Source organism: Taudactylus pleione, unplaced genomic scaffold (assembly GCF_031769625.1).
Source record: "Taudactylus pleione unplaced genomic scaffold, aTauple2 ptg000019l, whole genome shotgun sequence".
In the NCBI taxonomy this organism is placed as follows: domain Eukaryota; kingdom Metazoa; phylum Chordata; class Amphibia; order Anura; family Myobatrachidae; genus Taudactylus; species Taudactylus pleione.
Window position 1 is genome coordinate 29,638,458 of NW_028284421.1, and position 13,493 is coordinate 29,651,950.

General features: G+C 42.0%; 1 protein-coding gene across 2 annotated transcripts in view; it reads right to left on the reverse strand.

Moving 5' to 3' along the window:
* The window catches only part of BBS4 (Bardet-Biedl syndrome 4), a 63,883-nt gene that overhangs the window by 41,847 nt on the left and 8,543 nt on the right, over nucleotides 1-13,493 (reverse strand). For both annotated transcript variants that reach the window (XR_015869745.1, XM_088446312.1), the window contains exons 4-13: nucleotides 11,827-11,890; nucleotides 10,926-11,037; nucleotides 7,925-7,997; nucleotides 7,324-7,377; nucleotides 6,348-6,475; nucleotides 5,921-5,975; nucleotides 5,437-5,505; nucleotides 4,279-4,431; nucleotides 1,543-1,714; nucleotides 1,354-1,423 (exon numbers count right to left, since the gene is read on the reverse strand). Coding sequence is in view for 1 of the 2 variants with exons in the window: in XM_088446312.1 (XP_088302438.1) it covers nucleotides 1,354-1,423; nucleotides 1,543-1,714; nucleotides 4,279-4,431; nucleotides 5,437-5,505; nucleotides 5,921-5,975; nucleotides 6,348-6,475; nucleotides 7,324-7,377; nucleotides 7,925-7,997; nucleotides 10,926-11,037; nucleotides 11,827-11,890 (950 nt within the window). In the remaining variant the exon portion in view is untranslated. The remainder of the gene's footprint in view (nucleotides 1-1,353; nucleotides 1,424-1,542; nucleotides 1,715-4,278; nucleotides 4,432-5,436; nucleotides 5,506-5,920; nucleotides 5,976-6,347; nucleotides 6,476-7,323; nucleotides 7,378-7,924; nucleotides 7,998-10,925; nucleotides 11,038-11,826; nucleotides 11,891-13,493) is intronic.

The following is a 13,493-nucleotide window of genomic DNA, read 5'->3' on the forward strand; positions in this document are numbered from 1 at the left end:
GCTGGTGGCCAGGGCCGGATTAAGGTCTGTGGGGGCCCCTGGGTAACAAACATGTGGGGGCTATATATATATATATATATATATATATATATATGGGATGTGCAGGCTCGGGTAGCCAATAAGATTCGGTAAAAAAACCGAACAGAACCGAGCCTGCAAATCCCTAATATGTATACACACACACACACACACACACACATATATATATATATATATATATACACACACACACACCATTTATTATATATATATATATATATATATATATATATACACATATACATACATACATACATACATACACACACACACACACACACATAGTAGAACATAGTTACTGTGCTGTCTCCCAGTCCCTTCTCTACATCCTCTCTGGCTGGGAGGTCAGAGGGTCACGCTGGGAACAAGCAGGGACAGTGTACAAACTACTTGCCACTATACAAGTGTAATCAACAGTGTCTGAAAACACTTGTAAACTGGCAAATGTTTTGCAGACTGTCCCTGCCTGTTCCTAGCATCTCTCTCAGGCAGGGAGAGAGCTGAAGAGAGGAGGAGCAGAAGCTCAGCCATCCACCCCGGCGGCTTAGCCTCCTACAGTTCAGGCTGATCGGCTTGTTAATCAGACCCCCTGCCTCTAGCGCTCCCCCACCCCTCTCCCCCATCATCTATGAAGAGCTCAGTAGTAGACTGCCGCTGCCTGTCTCGGTGTGACAGACGCAGTGGCAGCCGACAGAAGCAAGAACTTCTGCAGGGAGAGTGCCTCTCCAGCCTGGCGTCTCCCTGCAGTGCAGGTCTTGCAGAGCGGGTTGTGCCGGCCCTGGGGGCCGGGGACAGTGTGTGGGGGCCCCCTACGCGTGGGGGCCCCAGGACGCTCGCCCCTATCGCCCTCCCTATAATCCGGCCCTGCTGGTGGCTGAGTTGCAGGGTATCCAGAACCTCAGAAGATCCTTTCCAATTGTTTTAAAGTTGTAAAGAGTTCTATTGGCTCAGCACATGTATTTCCCAGTATTTTGTCTCGTGTTCCAGCTGATTAGTGAAACATAATAATTTCTCATGTGCGTGAGGTGTAAATATATGCGTCATTTAGTTCTGTATGTGCTTACAATGGCTAGCTGGGAGCAAAAAAAATAAATACAGGTAATAGCAATAAAACGGAAAATGTACCACACATAGCTGCATTCTGCATAAAAGACGTCTCCGCTTCAATATTGCCACTGTAATCTTTGGAGATAAATGAATATCATGCATAAAAATTCAGACAAGTGCTCATTGGAAGAGACTGATAAACAAAGGACAATGCAAAGGAAAGAACAGGCAGGCAATTCACAAATGATGAATGTTATTATCACTCACTGGTCCAGACTGGCTGCCTGCTGATATGAGCTCTTGGCATTCTCTGAATCATCCAGATATGTTAGTGCCACTTAAAACAGAGGAAACATGGAGTAAGAATGAAAATGGTAAGAGATTTGCAGTTTGTAAGAGCCAGTGATGGGAGTGACACCTGTGGATGTGGACTGAACAAGGTGAAGTCTCTCTTACCTGCTAACAACATGTAAAGCGTTGCATTGCTATGGTGCAGGGATATGGCAGCACTCAGAAAATGGAATGCTGAGGCATACTGCTGCATGCTGAGATGGACAAGCCCGAGGTTATAGAGCACTCGCCAGTCAAACGGGGAAAGGTAGAGCGCACGCTTCAGACAGCTGATGGCCTATGAATCAGGAGATGTGTGGATCAAACGGGGGAAAGTACAAAATGACAAAGATATACTGCAGGTTATATCTTATTTATAGAAGAACAAAAAAATAAGTAGTTTCTCTTCTCTAACACATGGTAGATTCTTACATGATTTACACATTACAGTTTAGAAGAAACTGGTCACATATGTTGTATTATTGTTTAGTTAGGTTGCTCTGTGTACATGACATTGTCTGGCCTGTTACCTCCTGTTTCAAATTCAATAACTTGGTAATGAAGTCATAGGAGACGGATACTGAAAACTTATAATTCTATAGTCTGCCAAAATTATTGCACATGTAGTTATTGCAGGTTGACTACAAGCCCACCACACACACACACACGGATTCACAAAATCTCTGCAAAAGGTACATATGGGGATCATATTAACAAACACTGTCACATTTATTGAGCATTTACTATTACACTCAATTTATAGCGCTTTCTGGTACCACACATAATTTAAGACAATTTATCTTGTTTAAGAAAGCTGCTTTGGTTACAAATTAGTAGCGCTTGACCACATTCTATATTTACTATACAGTTACAGATATTTAAATGTTGAAATAGCCTTGGGGTCAAGTATGTTAAATATAAACACCAAAAGCAAAAAATACAGGGAAAAATGTTGAATGAGTAGGAATAAATTATTTTTGTAGCTTTGCCTTAGAAAAATATAAACACATAAAAGTGATATGCTGATACGAGTTTCAATAAAGAGACACAGTGCAGGGTAGTATTTGAGCTGGGAATTCAGAGAAGTACAGAAACAAGGTTGTAATCAACCTACAGGGCATGATTCGAACGCACACGCAGCAGTGTCTATTGGTGGTCGCCCGTAGCTGACTTTATGCAAATGCTGCTACAAACTCCTTCCCATGTGTACAGTCGTTCGTTCAAATGTGCAAGCACTGATTCACCCACTTTTAGCGTTTGTGCACACTGTAATACAGATTGGTACGTCCTTATATCAATGTTTAATAACACATTCCAGATTGGATTCAGAAAAGTTAGTGGAAATGTAACTACATAATACTGTATCGGAAACTACAGACCAGGTCTGTTATATCTCAGATGTATCTTGCTGATATATCACGAAGTTCACAGAGTGGTATTTAGCAGGACGTCACGTTTCCTGTAATGTATGTGTCTTACAGAGCGCCTCCACATTGTCATCCTTCTACCAAGAAGTCCAGGACAATAGATGCTTAGAGGAACATTTCAGCCATGAAACAGCACTAATGGAAGTACCCACTAACCTCGGCCTTTGAAAATCTTAGCATTCCCGCTACGCGGTTTCAGAGGGGGGCCGCGCCCTGCCCTATTTCTGAAGGGCAGAAAGCACTGTACCCTCCAGCGCGGCGCCCGGCGGAGACAGCCTACGGGTTCTGTATTCACCCGCGGGTGGTCAAAAACGGCGGCAAAGTGGTCACCGCCGGTGAATGGATGCCGGGCCCATGCACCTGGCATCCATTCGCAGTGTATGGGAAAGATTTCTGGACTGCACAACCTGACTATATATATGATGGGAGGTGCTACCTGATGAGACTAATTGCAGGCACAGAAACAGACAAATCTCAGGTGCACAACTCCAAATTATTAATAATATATATAAATGCAATAACATTTTGCAATCAATAGAGGTTTTTAGCATAATCATGGCCAAGGTTATGGGCCTACCCACCATATCCAGGTAACCTCTTTCAGGTAGGTCCCTAACATACTAGGGTTCAAATCCAGAGCGTAGGACCCCCCAAAACTGGCCCAGCCAAGCTGTCCCTGGGCACCACCATAGTAAGAAAAGTGCAGTGTAAAGAGATAGTTAGGAGCAGCTGCATATAAAGAATGAAAATAAAAAAGTGAAGTACATATATATTAAACACACAGTGAAGGGTTAAAATGTGCTATAAAGGAAAATGTGTTATAATGCGGTGCCCCTGAGACTGATCAACCAATGCAGTCCAGAGGGACCCACGCCCCAAAAAGTTGCACTACAGTATATAACTTGTAGGACTTCCCTAGAATTGTGCATATACATTACCATACTCCATGCTTTTAAACCAATAAGGAAGGGTGCTAAGAATGGAGTATCAACCAAAATCCGATCGCAAAGAATGGCTTGCGCATGCGCACTGCAAATTATACGCATGCGCAGATGGGCGAAAATCACTCAGAGCGAGTGCACCTTAGCGACCGGGTCTGAATCAGGTCCTAGGTCCTTTGGTGTAACTTATCATGGAAACAGTTTAGCACATTGTCTTATCGGTGGATAGGTCACACAAGAGGCTAATAAGCAGGTGATAGTTCTTCCCTACACTAACTGTGTAACTGTGCATTCAAGTCACCAGTACAATGGATTACAAATACATCATTATCCTGTATGCCCTTCACTGAGAAATCATTATTAAAGTAGATGAAAGTTTAGAAATAAATTTATTGGTGCTACCACTGCAGTGCTCTTTGATTTAGTAATTTCATTTTCAGAGTGGTAAAACTGGTAACAAAGCCACTGACAGAAGAGGAGAAAAACACTCTTACCGCCACATACTTCTTCTTGCCATAAAAGCACATGCCAATGTTGTTCCACAGCGGGGAGCTCTCAGGCACACTGGCAGCTGCGACTCGATACTTGCTAAGAGCCACGTCATAATCACCGTGAGACTGCATCATACAGCCAGCAGCTAATATGCCCTTCAAAATAAGGTAGTCATACCATTGTACCAATGAATTAATAGGGAAACTATACTCTATATTCTTTGACTTATAATATTTCAAGTATTAATGCTAAAAATAACCTATTTTTTCAGATTCAATGTAATTTGTAATTCTTATAGTAGTTTACTATAACATGTGAGATACATACTGAACTGTATGTGATTTGCTACCACCAATCAAAGTACAGAATAGCATCACTGGTAAAGCAATTACTGTTATAACCATGGCATACCAGCTTGTCTCAGAGCTGTGCTTTGTGCTTGTGTTGACAAGTACAACTTTAAAAGGCGCTAAGTAATGACAGGCTGCAGTACCCAGGAAAGACATGCATAGGAGCAATCAGAAATCCCAAGGGGTACACAGACTGTGGTGTGGTGAGCATGGTCCATGCAAAAATCTGGCACTTTACATTTTCTTCCCCCTTGTATATCCCCCAACCCCCAGGAGAGAATAGAGAACAGGGATTAGAAAAGGAATGGGTAGTGGTGCTTGGATAATTATGCTATTGGGCATCCACCTTTGCTGGGGGTTCCCATTTAATTGCGTCCACACTAGAGAAAGGTTAATGTCTGTGCGATAGCTGAACTTTGCACCGAAAAGGTACCTCCTCACCCACTTCTGGCTCCATGTGGCAGTGAAGTTTTTTAGATGACATTGGCAGTGAATAGCTTAAATGAACTAAAGAAAACCTTTGCTGTTAGATGCAGCCATAATGAAAAGCACACTAATTCCTGTGGGCTCTCAGGGAAAACAGAGTTCCCTGCAGGAGGATATTCAGACTTTGTGAAGAATATGTAAAGTGCCAAACTCCTGCCTGGAACGTCTATAACCCCACTGTCAGTGTCCACCATAGGATGTAAGAGAAATAGGTTTTAGATAGCAACATAACATAGGAAAGTTAGACATTACGCCAGAGCAAAAAGTTCATTCATTTTATGCAAATAAATTAACAGAAATAAAGAAATGCATATATTTACTCACCTTATAATTACTGGGCTCATAAGTCAGAGCATTTCCAAGATATTCAAAGGCCTTTTGATACAAACCATTCTGTGGTTAGAGGGAACATAGAGCAAGTAAGCCGAGGCTCCGTATATAGAATATATGCCTAAACCTCTAAGCAGAGAAGATAAGCCAGAGGCATGAGAAAGACTATAAAATAAAACACATCCAAGGGAAAGTAACTAAAGGCATGTACGTCAGAGAATGCCCAAAAAGATCCATGGTCCACAGAGAACGTATATAAAGCGAGCACACAGAGGGAGAACACCCAAGTCACAGCAGCAAAGAGATATAAATAAATTATAAGCAGAATATGTATTGGGTCAATGATTTTAAAAGGAAGAGAGATACGGAATAAACCAAACAAGTGATGTAGCAGCCATAAGATAAAAGGAGGAAGGCACAGTGTTAGGTGTTACCATGAAGTGAGAGAAGTGTGATGGAATTAGATTGGTTTTATTACTTGTAAATACAGAAGTCCCAGTGTGGTTAACAGCTCTGTGCTCTCTGGAGACAATCTGAGAAAGAAAGCATAGAGGTTACGGTATACAACATCATGTCCAGTCACCCCTTCAAGAAGAAGAAAAACAAATTATTTAAAAAATAAAATATTCCCTTAGATATTCTTGCAACTTTTGTTTTACATATACACAGTAAAATGTTACTACTGCTGTGCTACAGATTCCAATGACAGTAGTATGTGGGAGGAGCACAAGTTCATATACAAACATGTATCTACAAACAACTTGTCTTGTATAAGATAAGTAATATACCACAACACATTACCAAATCTTGTAGCTGTAATCTTAGAAACATTACTGTTTGAGGGTACAAATGCATCTAACAAAATGACGTCATACTTTCAGCAGGCACTATGAGCACATACTTACTGCAGTGCCTGCAAATAGGTCTGAATGGCACCTTCGGTGTCTCCCTCCATTAGCTGGATCTTCCCCAAGGTCATGGAGATTAGATCTTGTCTGTGCATCTGCAGAGCAAGATTCAGCTGCTCTTTACTCTACGAGGAGTTAGAGAGAGACACATATGGGGAAATGGCTACAATCTTGCTATATGGGGATCGATATATAAGAAATATAATAAAAAGCGGATGATACACATTTTAACCAGAATGTAATGGTCATGTCTGTAGTTCAGTTTATAAAATAACTAAAACAGTATTTGTGACCACAAAATAGTTGGTGGCAGTGCATTGTACCATAACTGCCTGCCACTCTTCCAACTGTGCACACAATGAGGAAGTCAACAAAAAATGTAAATTACGTATACTCAGGAAGTGCTTGTTCAACCAGAGAAACTATTTATTATACACAATTAAAACTCAATTGTTTAAAACAGCATATGGCCAATCAAATTGCTAGCGCCCAGCTTTTTGTTTTTTCTTTGATTACTACAATGAGGAAATACTTGTGTATCCATAGGGGAAGAGCCTTGTTAGACAGATATTAGAACGATGACAAAACGCCCTTGGTGGTGAATTACTTGGTATGGTGGTTCCGGCGGTGATGTCCTGATGACTTCCGGCGTACCTTGCAGCACGTTTGGTGGTATGTATGGCTAACACTAACCCTCTCCTCCCGTAACCTAATCCTAACACTCCGTTTCCTGCAGAATTTCGACATGTCACATATTGACATTCTACAGATGCCAAGATGTACAATGACAAGCCCAGGCATGGCGTTAGGGATCCCTAGCTGCAAAGGTGCACCACTATACAGGCAATACCGTGCACGTTCTTCACACCACTTTTCCTAAAATTACTCAGTACTGTAAAATCCCATATAAAATACAAGTGTTTCATGAACATTATATTTTGACAAGCATTTGATTACATTTTATAGATCCTACCTTGCTCAGGTCTTTCAAATACAGGTAACAAACGCCCAAATTGTAACATATCTCCTACACAGAATAAAAGTAAAGTAAGACACACTGAAAATAAGAAGCAACAATAGTATATTAATAAGATTTGGGTTTTTTTGTGTTTGCTTACATGAGATCAATTGTAAATCTGACAATTATTATTTTTATATGTAGTGGTGCTAAAATGTTTGAGAAACCTTAGCAATTTTCTGCATACATGTGATCTTAATTGTGCCCAGATCTTCATCTAAGTCATACAAATAGATAAAAAAAGCCAATAAATTAAATAACACACAAATGAATATACTTTTTCATTTATGCATGATCAAAATGATCCAATATAACAAAAATTGTCAGAAAATGTATGTGAACCTCTGGTTCAATAACGTCAATCGAAAGGTCATGGTAATTGTTGATCAACCCTGCACATTGGCTTGGAGGAATTTTGGTCCATTCATCCTTACAGACCATCGTTGGTGGTGGGCTTTCTTGCACCACTGTATAGATTATGTGCATCCTGAACTCTTTAATCCTAGTGACTTTTAGGACACTTAAAATTAGTATGTTGGGTGAAGTTTGGTCATACCCAATCCTTATTATTGAGTCTTGCTGCCTCAATGTAAACCTCAACTGCTGCTCTGTGCTTCCCAAGTAAGAACCTGAAAGGAAAATGAGTGAGACGACCAGGAGATAGAGAGGTTAACGAACAGCAAATGAGGAGAGGTATATAAAGAGGAGTGTTATTACCACTAGACTGATTTACTGCTAATGGTTGAAAGAAAAAAAAAGCAGTAGGTATATAAAAAAAGAATTTAGCTATGCTGAGCACTTTTAACTGCAGTGAGCACTATACCAGTCATTACACAGGACATCATAAGAATGTATGTTATTGTTCGGGTGAGCTTCTAATATTGATACAGGAAAACCTTTCCATGACGGTTAAACTTTTAAGTAAATGATACCCATTCTTAAGAAATTTAACACTAGTGACCCAAATGTGGATCAGACAGTAAGAACTGTATATGAATAGCATTTCATCACTAGAACAATAAAAATTAGGGTATATATACATACACACATATTGTGTTCACTCTAGCTCCGGCAGCAGGCAGGGCGCCGGAGTTAGAGAGGGCATTCGAAAAAGGGGCGCGTCCGAAAAAGGGGCGTGGCCATGAAAAGGGGCGTGACTAAGACGCGTCCCCTTTTCGTCATACTTGGGGGTGTGCCCGGCACTTCCGGACACGCCGGGCAGCCACCAAGCGCTGCAGACAGTGAGAATAGATGCTGGGCGCCTATTCTCCGGCGGTGACCGGGTCACCGCACATTTCTCCACCCGCGGGACACAGCGTCCCGCGGGTGAAGATGGCACCGTCAGGCTGTGAGGGCAGGGCGCTTTTTGCCCTCCTTCTGGAGGGCAGGGTGCTTTTTGCCCTCCAGATGGAGGGCAGGGCGCCGCGCCCCGCTAAAACAGCCTAGCGGGAACACTACACATACATACACTACCGTTCAAAGTTTGGGGTCACCCAATTTCATGTTTTACATGAAAACGGACTTTTATTTATCAAATGAGTTGCAAAATGAATAGACCATATAGTCAAGACATTGGCAAGATTAGAAATAATGATTTTTATTTGAAATAATAATTTTGTCCTTCAAACTTTGCTTTCGTCAAAGAATGCTCCTTTTGCAGCATTTACAGCATTGCAGACCTTTGGCATTCTAGCTGTTAATTTGTTGAGGTAATCTGAAGAAATTTCACCCCACGCTTCCTGAAGCATCTCCCACAAGTTGGATTGGCTTGATGGGCACTTCTTGCGTACCATATGGTCAAGCTCTCTCACAACAGCTCAATGGGGTTGAGATCTGGTGACTGCGCTGGCCACTCCATTACAGACAGAATACCAGCTGCTTGCTTCTTCCCTAAATAGTTCCTGCATAATTTGGAGGTGTGCTTTGGGTCATTGTCCTGTTGGGAGGTGGAAATTGGCTCCAATCAAGCGCTGTCCACAGGGTATGGCATGGCGTTGCAAAATGGAGTGATAGCCTTCCTTATTCAAAATTCCTTTTGCCTTGTACAAATCTCCCACTTTACCAGCACCAAAGCAGCCCCAGACCATCACATTGCGTCCACCATGCTTGACAGATGACGTCAGGCACTCTTCCAGCATCTTTTCACTTGTTCTGCATCTCACAAATGTTCTTCTGTGTGATCCAAACACCTCAAACTTTGATTTGTCTGTTCATAACACTTTTTTCCAATCTTCCTCTGTCCAATGTCTGTGTTCTTTTGCCCATATTAATCTTTTCCTTTTATTGGCCAGTCTCAGATATGGCTTTTTCTTTGCTACTCTACCTAGAAGGCCAGCATCCCAGAGTCGCCTCTTCACTGTAGACGTTGACACTGGCGTTTTGCGGGTACCATTTAATTAAGCTGCCAATTGAGGACTTGTGATAGGGTCTATTTCTCAAACTAGAGACTCTAATGTACTGGTCTTCTTGCACAGTTGTGCACCGGGCCTCCCACTTCTCTTTCTACTCTGGTTAGAGCCTGTTTGTGCTGTTCTCTGAAGGGAGTAGTACACACCGTTGTAGAATATGTTCAGTTTGTTGCCAATTTCTCGCATGGAATAGCCTTACTTTCTAAGAACAAGAATAGACTGTCGAGTTTCACATGAAAGTTCTCTTTTTCTGGCCATTTGGAGAGTATAATCGAACCCACAAATGTGATGCTCCAGAAACTCAACTAGCTCAAAGGAAGGCCAGTTTTATAGCTTCTCTAATGAGCAAACCCATTTTCAGCTGTGCTAACATAATTGCACAAGGGTTTTCAAATCATCTATTAGTCTTCTAATGCGCTCAGCAAACACAATGTACCATTAGAACACTGGAGTGATTGTTGCTGGAAATGGGCCTCTATACACCTATGTAGATATTCCTTTAAAAACCAGACGTTTGCAGCTAGTATAGTCATTTACCACATTAACAAAGTATAGAGTGTATTTCTGATTAATATAATGTTATCTTCATTGAAAAAAACAGTGCTTTTCTTTCAAAAATAAGGAAATTTCTAAGTGACCCCAGACCTTTGAACGGTAGTGTGTGCATATATATATATATATATATATATATATAAATAAAATAAAAGAATAGTACACAATGAAAAATTTGATATTCGAAAAAATTTTAGAAAATCACTCTAAAGCTTTAAAAGTTAAAAAAAAAAATTCTGATCAAAAAGGGTAAAGAAATAAATAACATATGTATTTTTTTTTAGTAATTATAAAGACATAAAGGGGAAGGGAGTTACCCACTGTGATCACAATATATCTTTGGGATGGATATTAGATTATGCTCCCCAATTTGTGTGTTTCAGACAGTTTACAGTACAGAACACAGGTCCCTGATCTTCAGCATATTCCATATATATTCTATATTTATAATTACATTTAGCCATGTCACTCTTCTTGGCCACATCTTAAATGGAAAAAATCTGAGGATTAATACTTTATCTTAGCGTAAAAGAAACAATAAACGACCAATGAAGTGTATGCATTATCTGAGCTAGACATCATTGACAGCAATCTCACAGTGATCGGGCCACTTGTTTCAGGTTATCCACACTGGTTGGGTTTAATATTGCACAAGTCTGGAAAAGTTCAAGAGATTCCTGGATTTTCCCTTCCAATCTTAGGAGCAATGCTAGAAAGAGAAAAATATCAAGAGAGAAAGAGATTGAGAAGCAAACTGTGTTAACGGAATATGGCTAAACGGAAGAAGAGGGGTAGAATGATGCTAAAGGATGTTTAGAGGAAGACAGAAAATATACACACATACCTATTACATTATGCAGAAGGTTATGATCCAGGTATAAACATCACAGAGAAAGAGCAAAGCAGAGTTGCTAAGACACACTGGGGTAGATGTATTATAGCGGCACTTAACATGCCGCTATAATGCTTCCCGCTTCGCCTCTTTACCGAGGCGAAGCAGGAAGCACTACCGATGAGATGTATAAACATCTCATTGGCCGGAGAGGGGGAGCGTTAACTCCCCCCTCCGGCGCTACCCGTTAGAGACAGCAGCGCATCAGCCTAGTGCTGATGCGCTGTGTCTCTTCCCCACTGAGCATGCGCGGGATCTCGCAAGATCCCCGCATGGAGCCCTGGAACCGGCAGCTGCCGCAGCAGGGGCAGCGCTGTCCCTGCTGTGGGGATAGGCTAGCGCCAGGCTGTAGCTGTCGATAACGACAGCTGCAGCCGGCCGAACAGTCAGACGATCTGACCGTTCATACATAGCCCAAGCTATCGGCGCTGCTATCTTGAAGATAGCAGCCCCGATAATGACAGGGGCGCATAGCGCCCCTGTCATTTACCGCCCAGACCCCCGATCATACATCGGGGAGAAGCGGTATCAGCGCACATAACGTGCGCTGATACCGTTTCTGGGCTTCACACATCTTCCCCATTGTGATGTAATGGTTTTACTCACCTTGCACATACACTGCATATTCACACACTCCTTCTGTTGCCTGCAGTTGCTCCTTAATTACAGTCTGGGGAAATACAATAGTATTATTGTCATCATGGAATCAAAGACATTTATGAAAAAATGTCAGATACAGAGAGGAACAGCAATCCAAGCAGGAATACTGCATAAAATATAGTAGTTTATTGGCACATGAAGAGTAATGTTTCGGATGTTTCAGATCCATTATTTAAAATAGATTCGAAAGCTGCTATTTATGTGCAAATAGACTACTATAGTTTATGCAGTATTCCTGCTTGGATTGCTGTTCCTCTCCGTCACACACACACCACGGGATAGATGCCTAGTATCGTGTAGGGCTCCCTCTAGCCTGGCGCAGTGCAGCAACTCGACGTGGCATCAATTCCACAAGTGGATGGGAGACCTCTGGAGAGATGTTGAGCCATGCCATCTGGATAGCTACACACAGCTCCCCGATATTTGTAGGTGCAGGATCTTGGGTGCGAATGGACCTTACCATTCGTTGGAACGCTCTACAGTGCTCCTCAAACCAATTCTGGACAACTTGGGACCCATGACAGTGCATTATCCTGCTGGAATATTCCATCATTGTGGGGGTAAATGAAGTTCAAGAAGGGCTGCAAATGGTCATCAAGCAATGCAATGTAGTAGTTACCGGTCAATGTTCAGGCAGACCAGCGCACCCAACCCATGCCACATGAACACACCCCACACCATTATGAAACCACCACCTGTCTGCACAGTGCCTTGTTGACAACTGGGGTTCATGGCCTCATGATGTCTACGTTAAACATGAACCTTACCATCAGCCCGTATCAACCGGAGCCGTGACTCATCAGACTACGCCACAAGTTGTCAGTCCTCCAGGGTTCTATTAGCAATATCACAAGTCCAGGTGATGTGCTGTGTCCGGTTCGTAGTGTTAACGGGCACTCCCATATCCCAGCGGTACTGACCTGCTGGATATGTGTCTGGTACCTCCTGATTGAATGTGGATGTGATTTGAGCCAGTGTCGCTTGTCTGTAACCACAGACAATTCAGAAGTCGCTGGTCACAAGTAAGCACCCGTGGTCGGCCACTGCGCTGTCCATGGAGGGTGGTAATGCCTTCCATGAGGTATTCCTGGTACACGTTACAGCGTAGATCGAGACCTCTTGTGCTTCTCCCTACTGTATTTTCATTTATCTCTTACTCCCCACTAGGGCAACTAACACTTGGCTGCTTATGTGGGTGTAAAGGTTGCTAATATATAGCTATGTTTATTATCCATGTCCGTGTCCTGCATTGTACTGTATTGTAAATCGCTGGTTACTTATTTGTCTATGTACTTTGGAAGGCGCTGCGGAACACTTGTGGCGCCATATAAATAAATGACAATAATAATAATAATGTCCGCACACCTTTGGAAATTAAATGTCCCATCTGTCGGGCACCCACTATTATACCCCGTTCAATCTCCAATAATGCACGTTGCTTTGCCATAATCAGCTTAGCTGGAGTTCAAACTGACTCACGAGATGTCAGATTACAACTGATGCAGGACTGGGCATTTCCAAGATGTCACAATACAGTAACTCCACCTACCATTACCTTTACATACTGCTATCCCATGACTTTTGGCCCTTAAATGCATACATACATATTATAT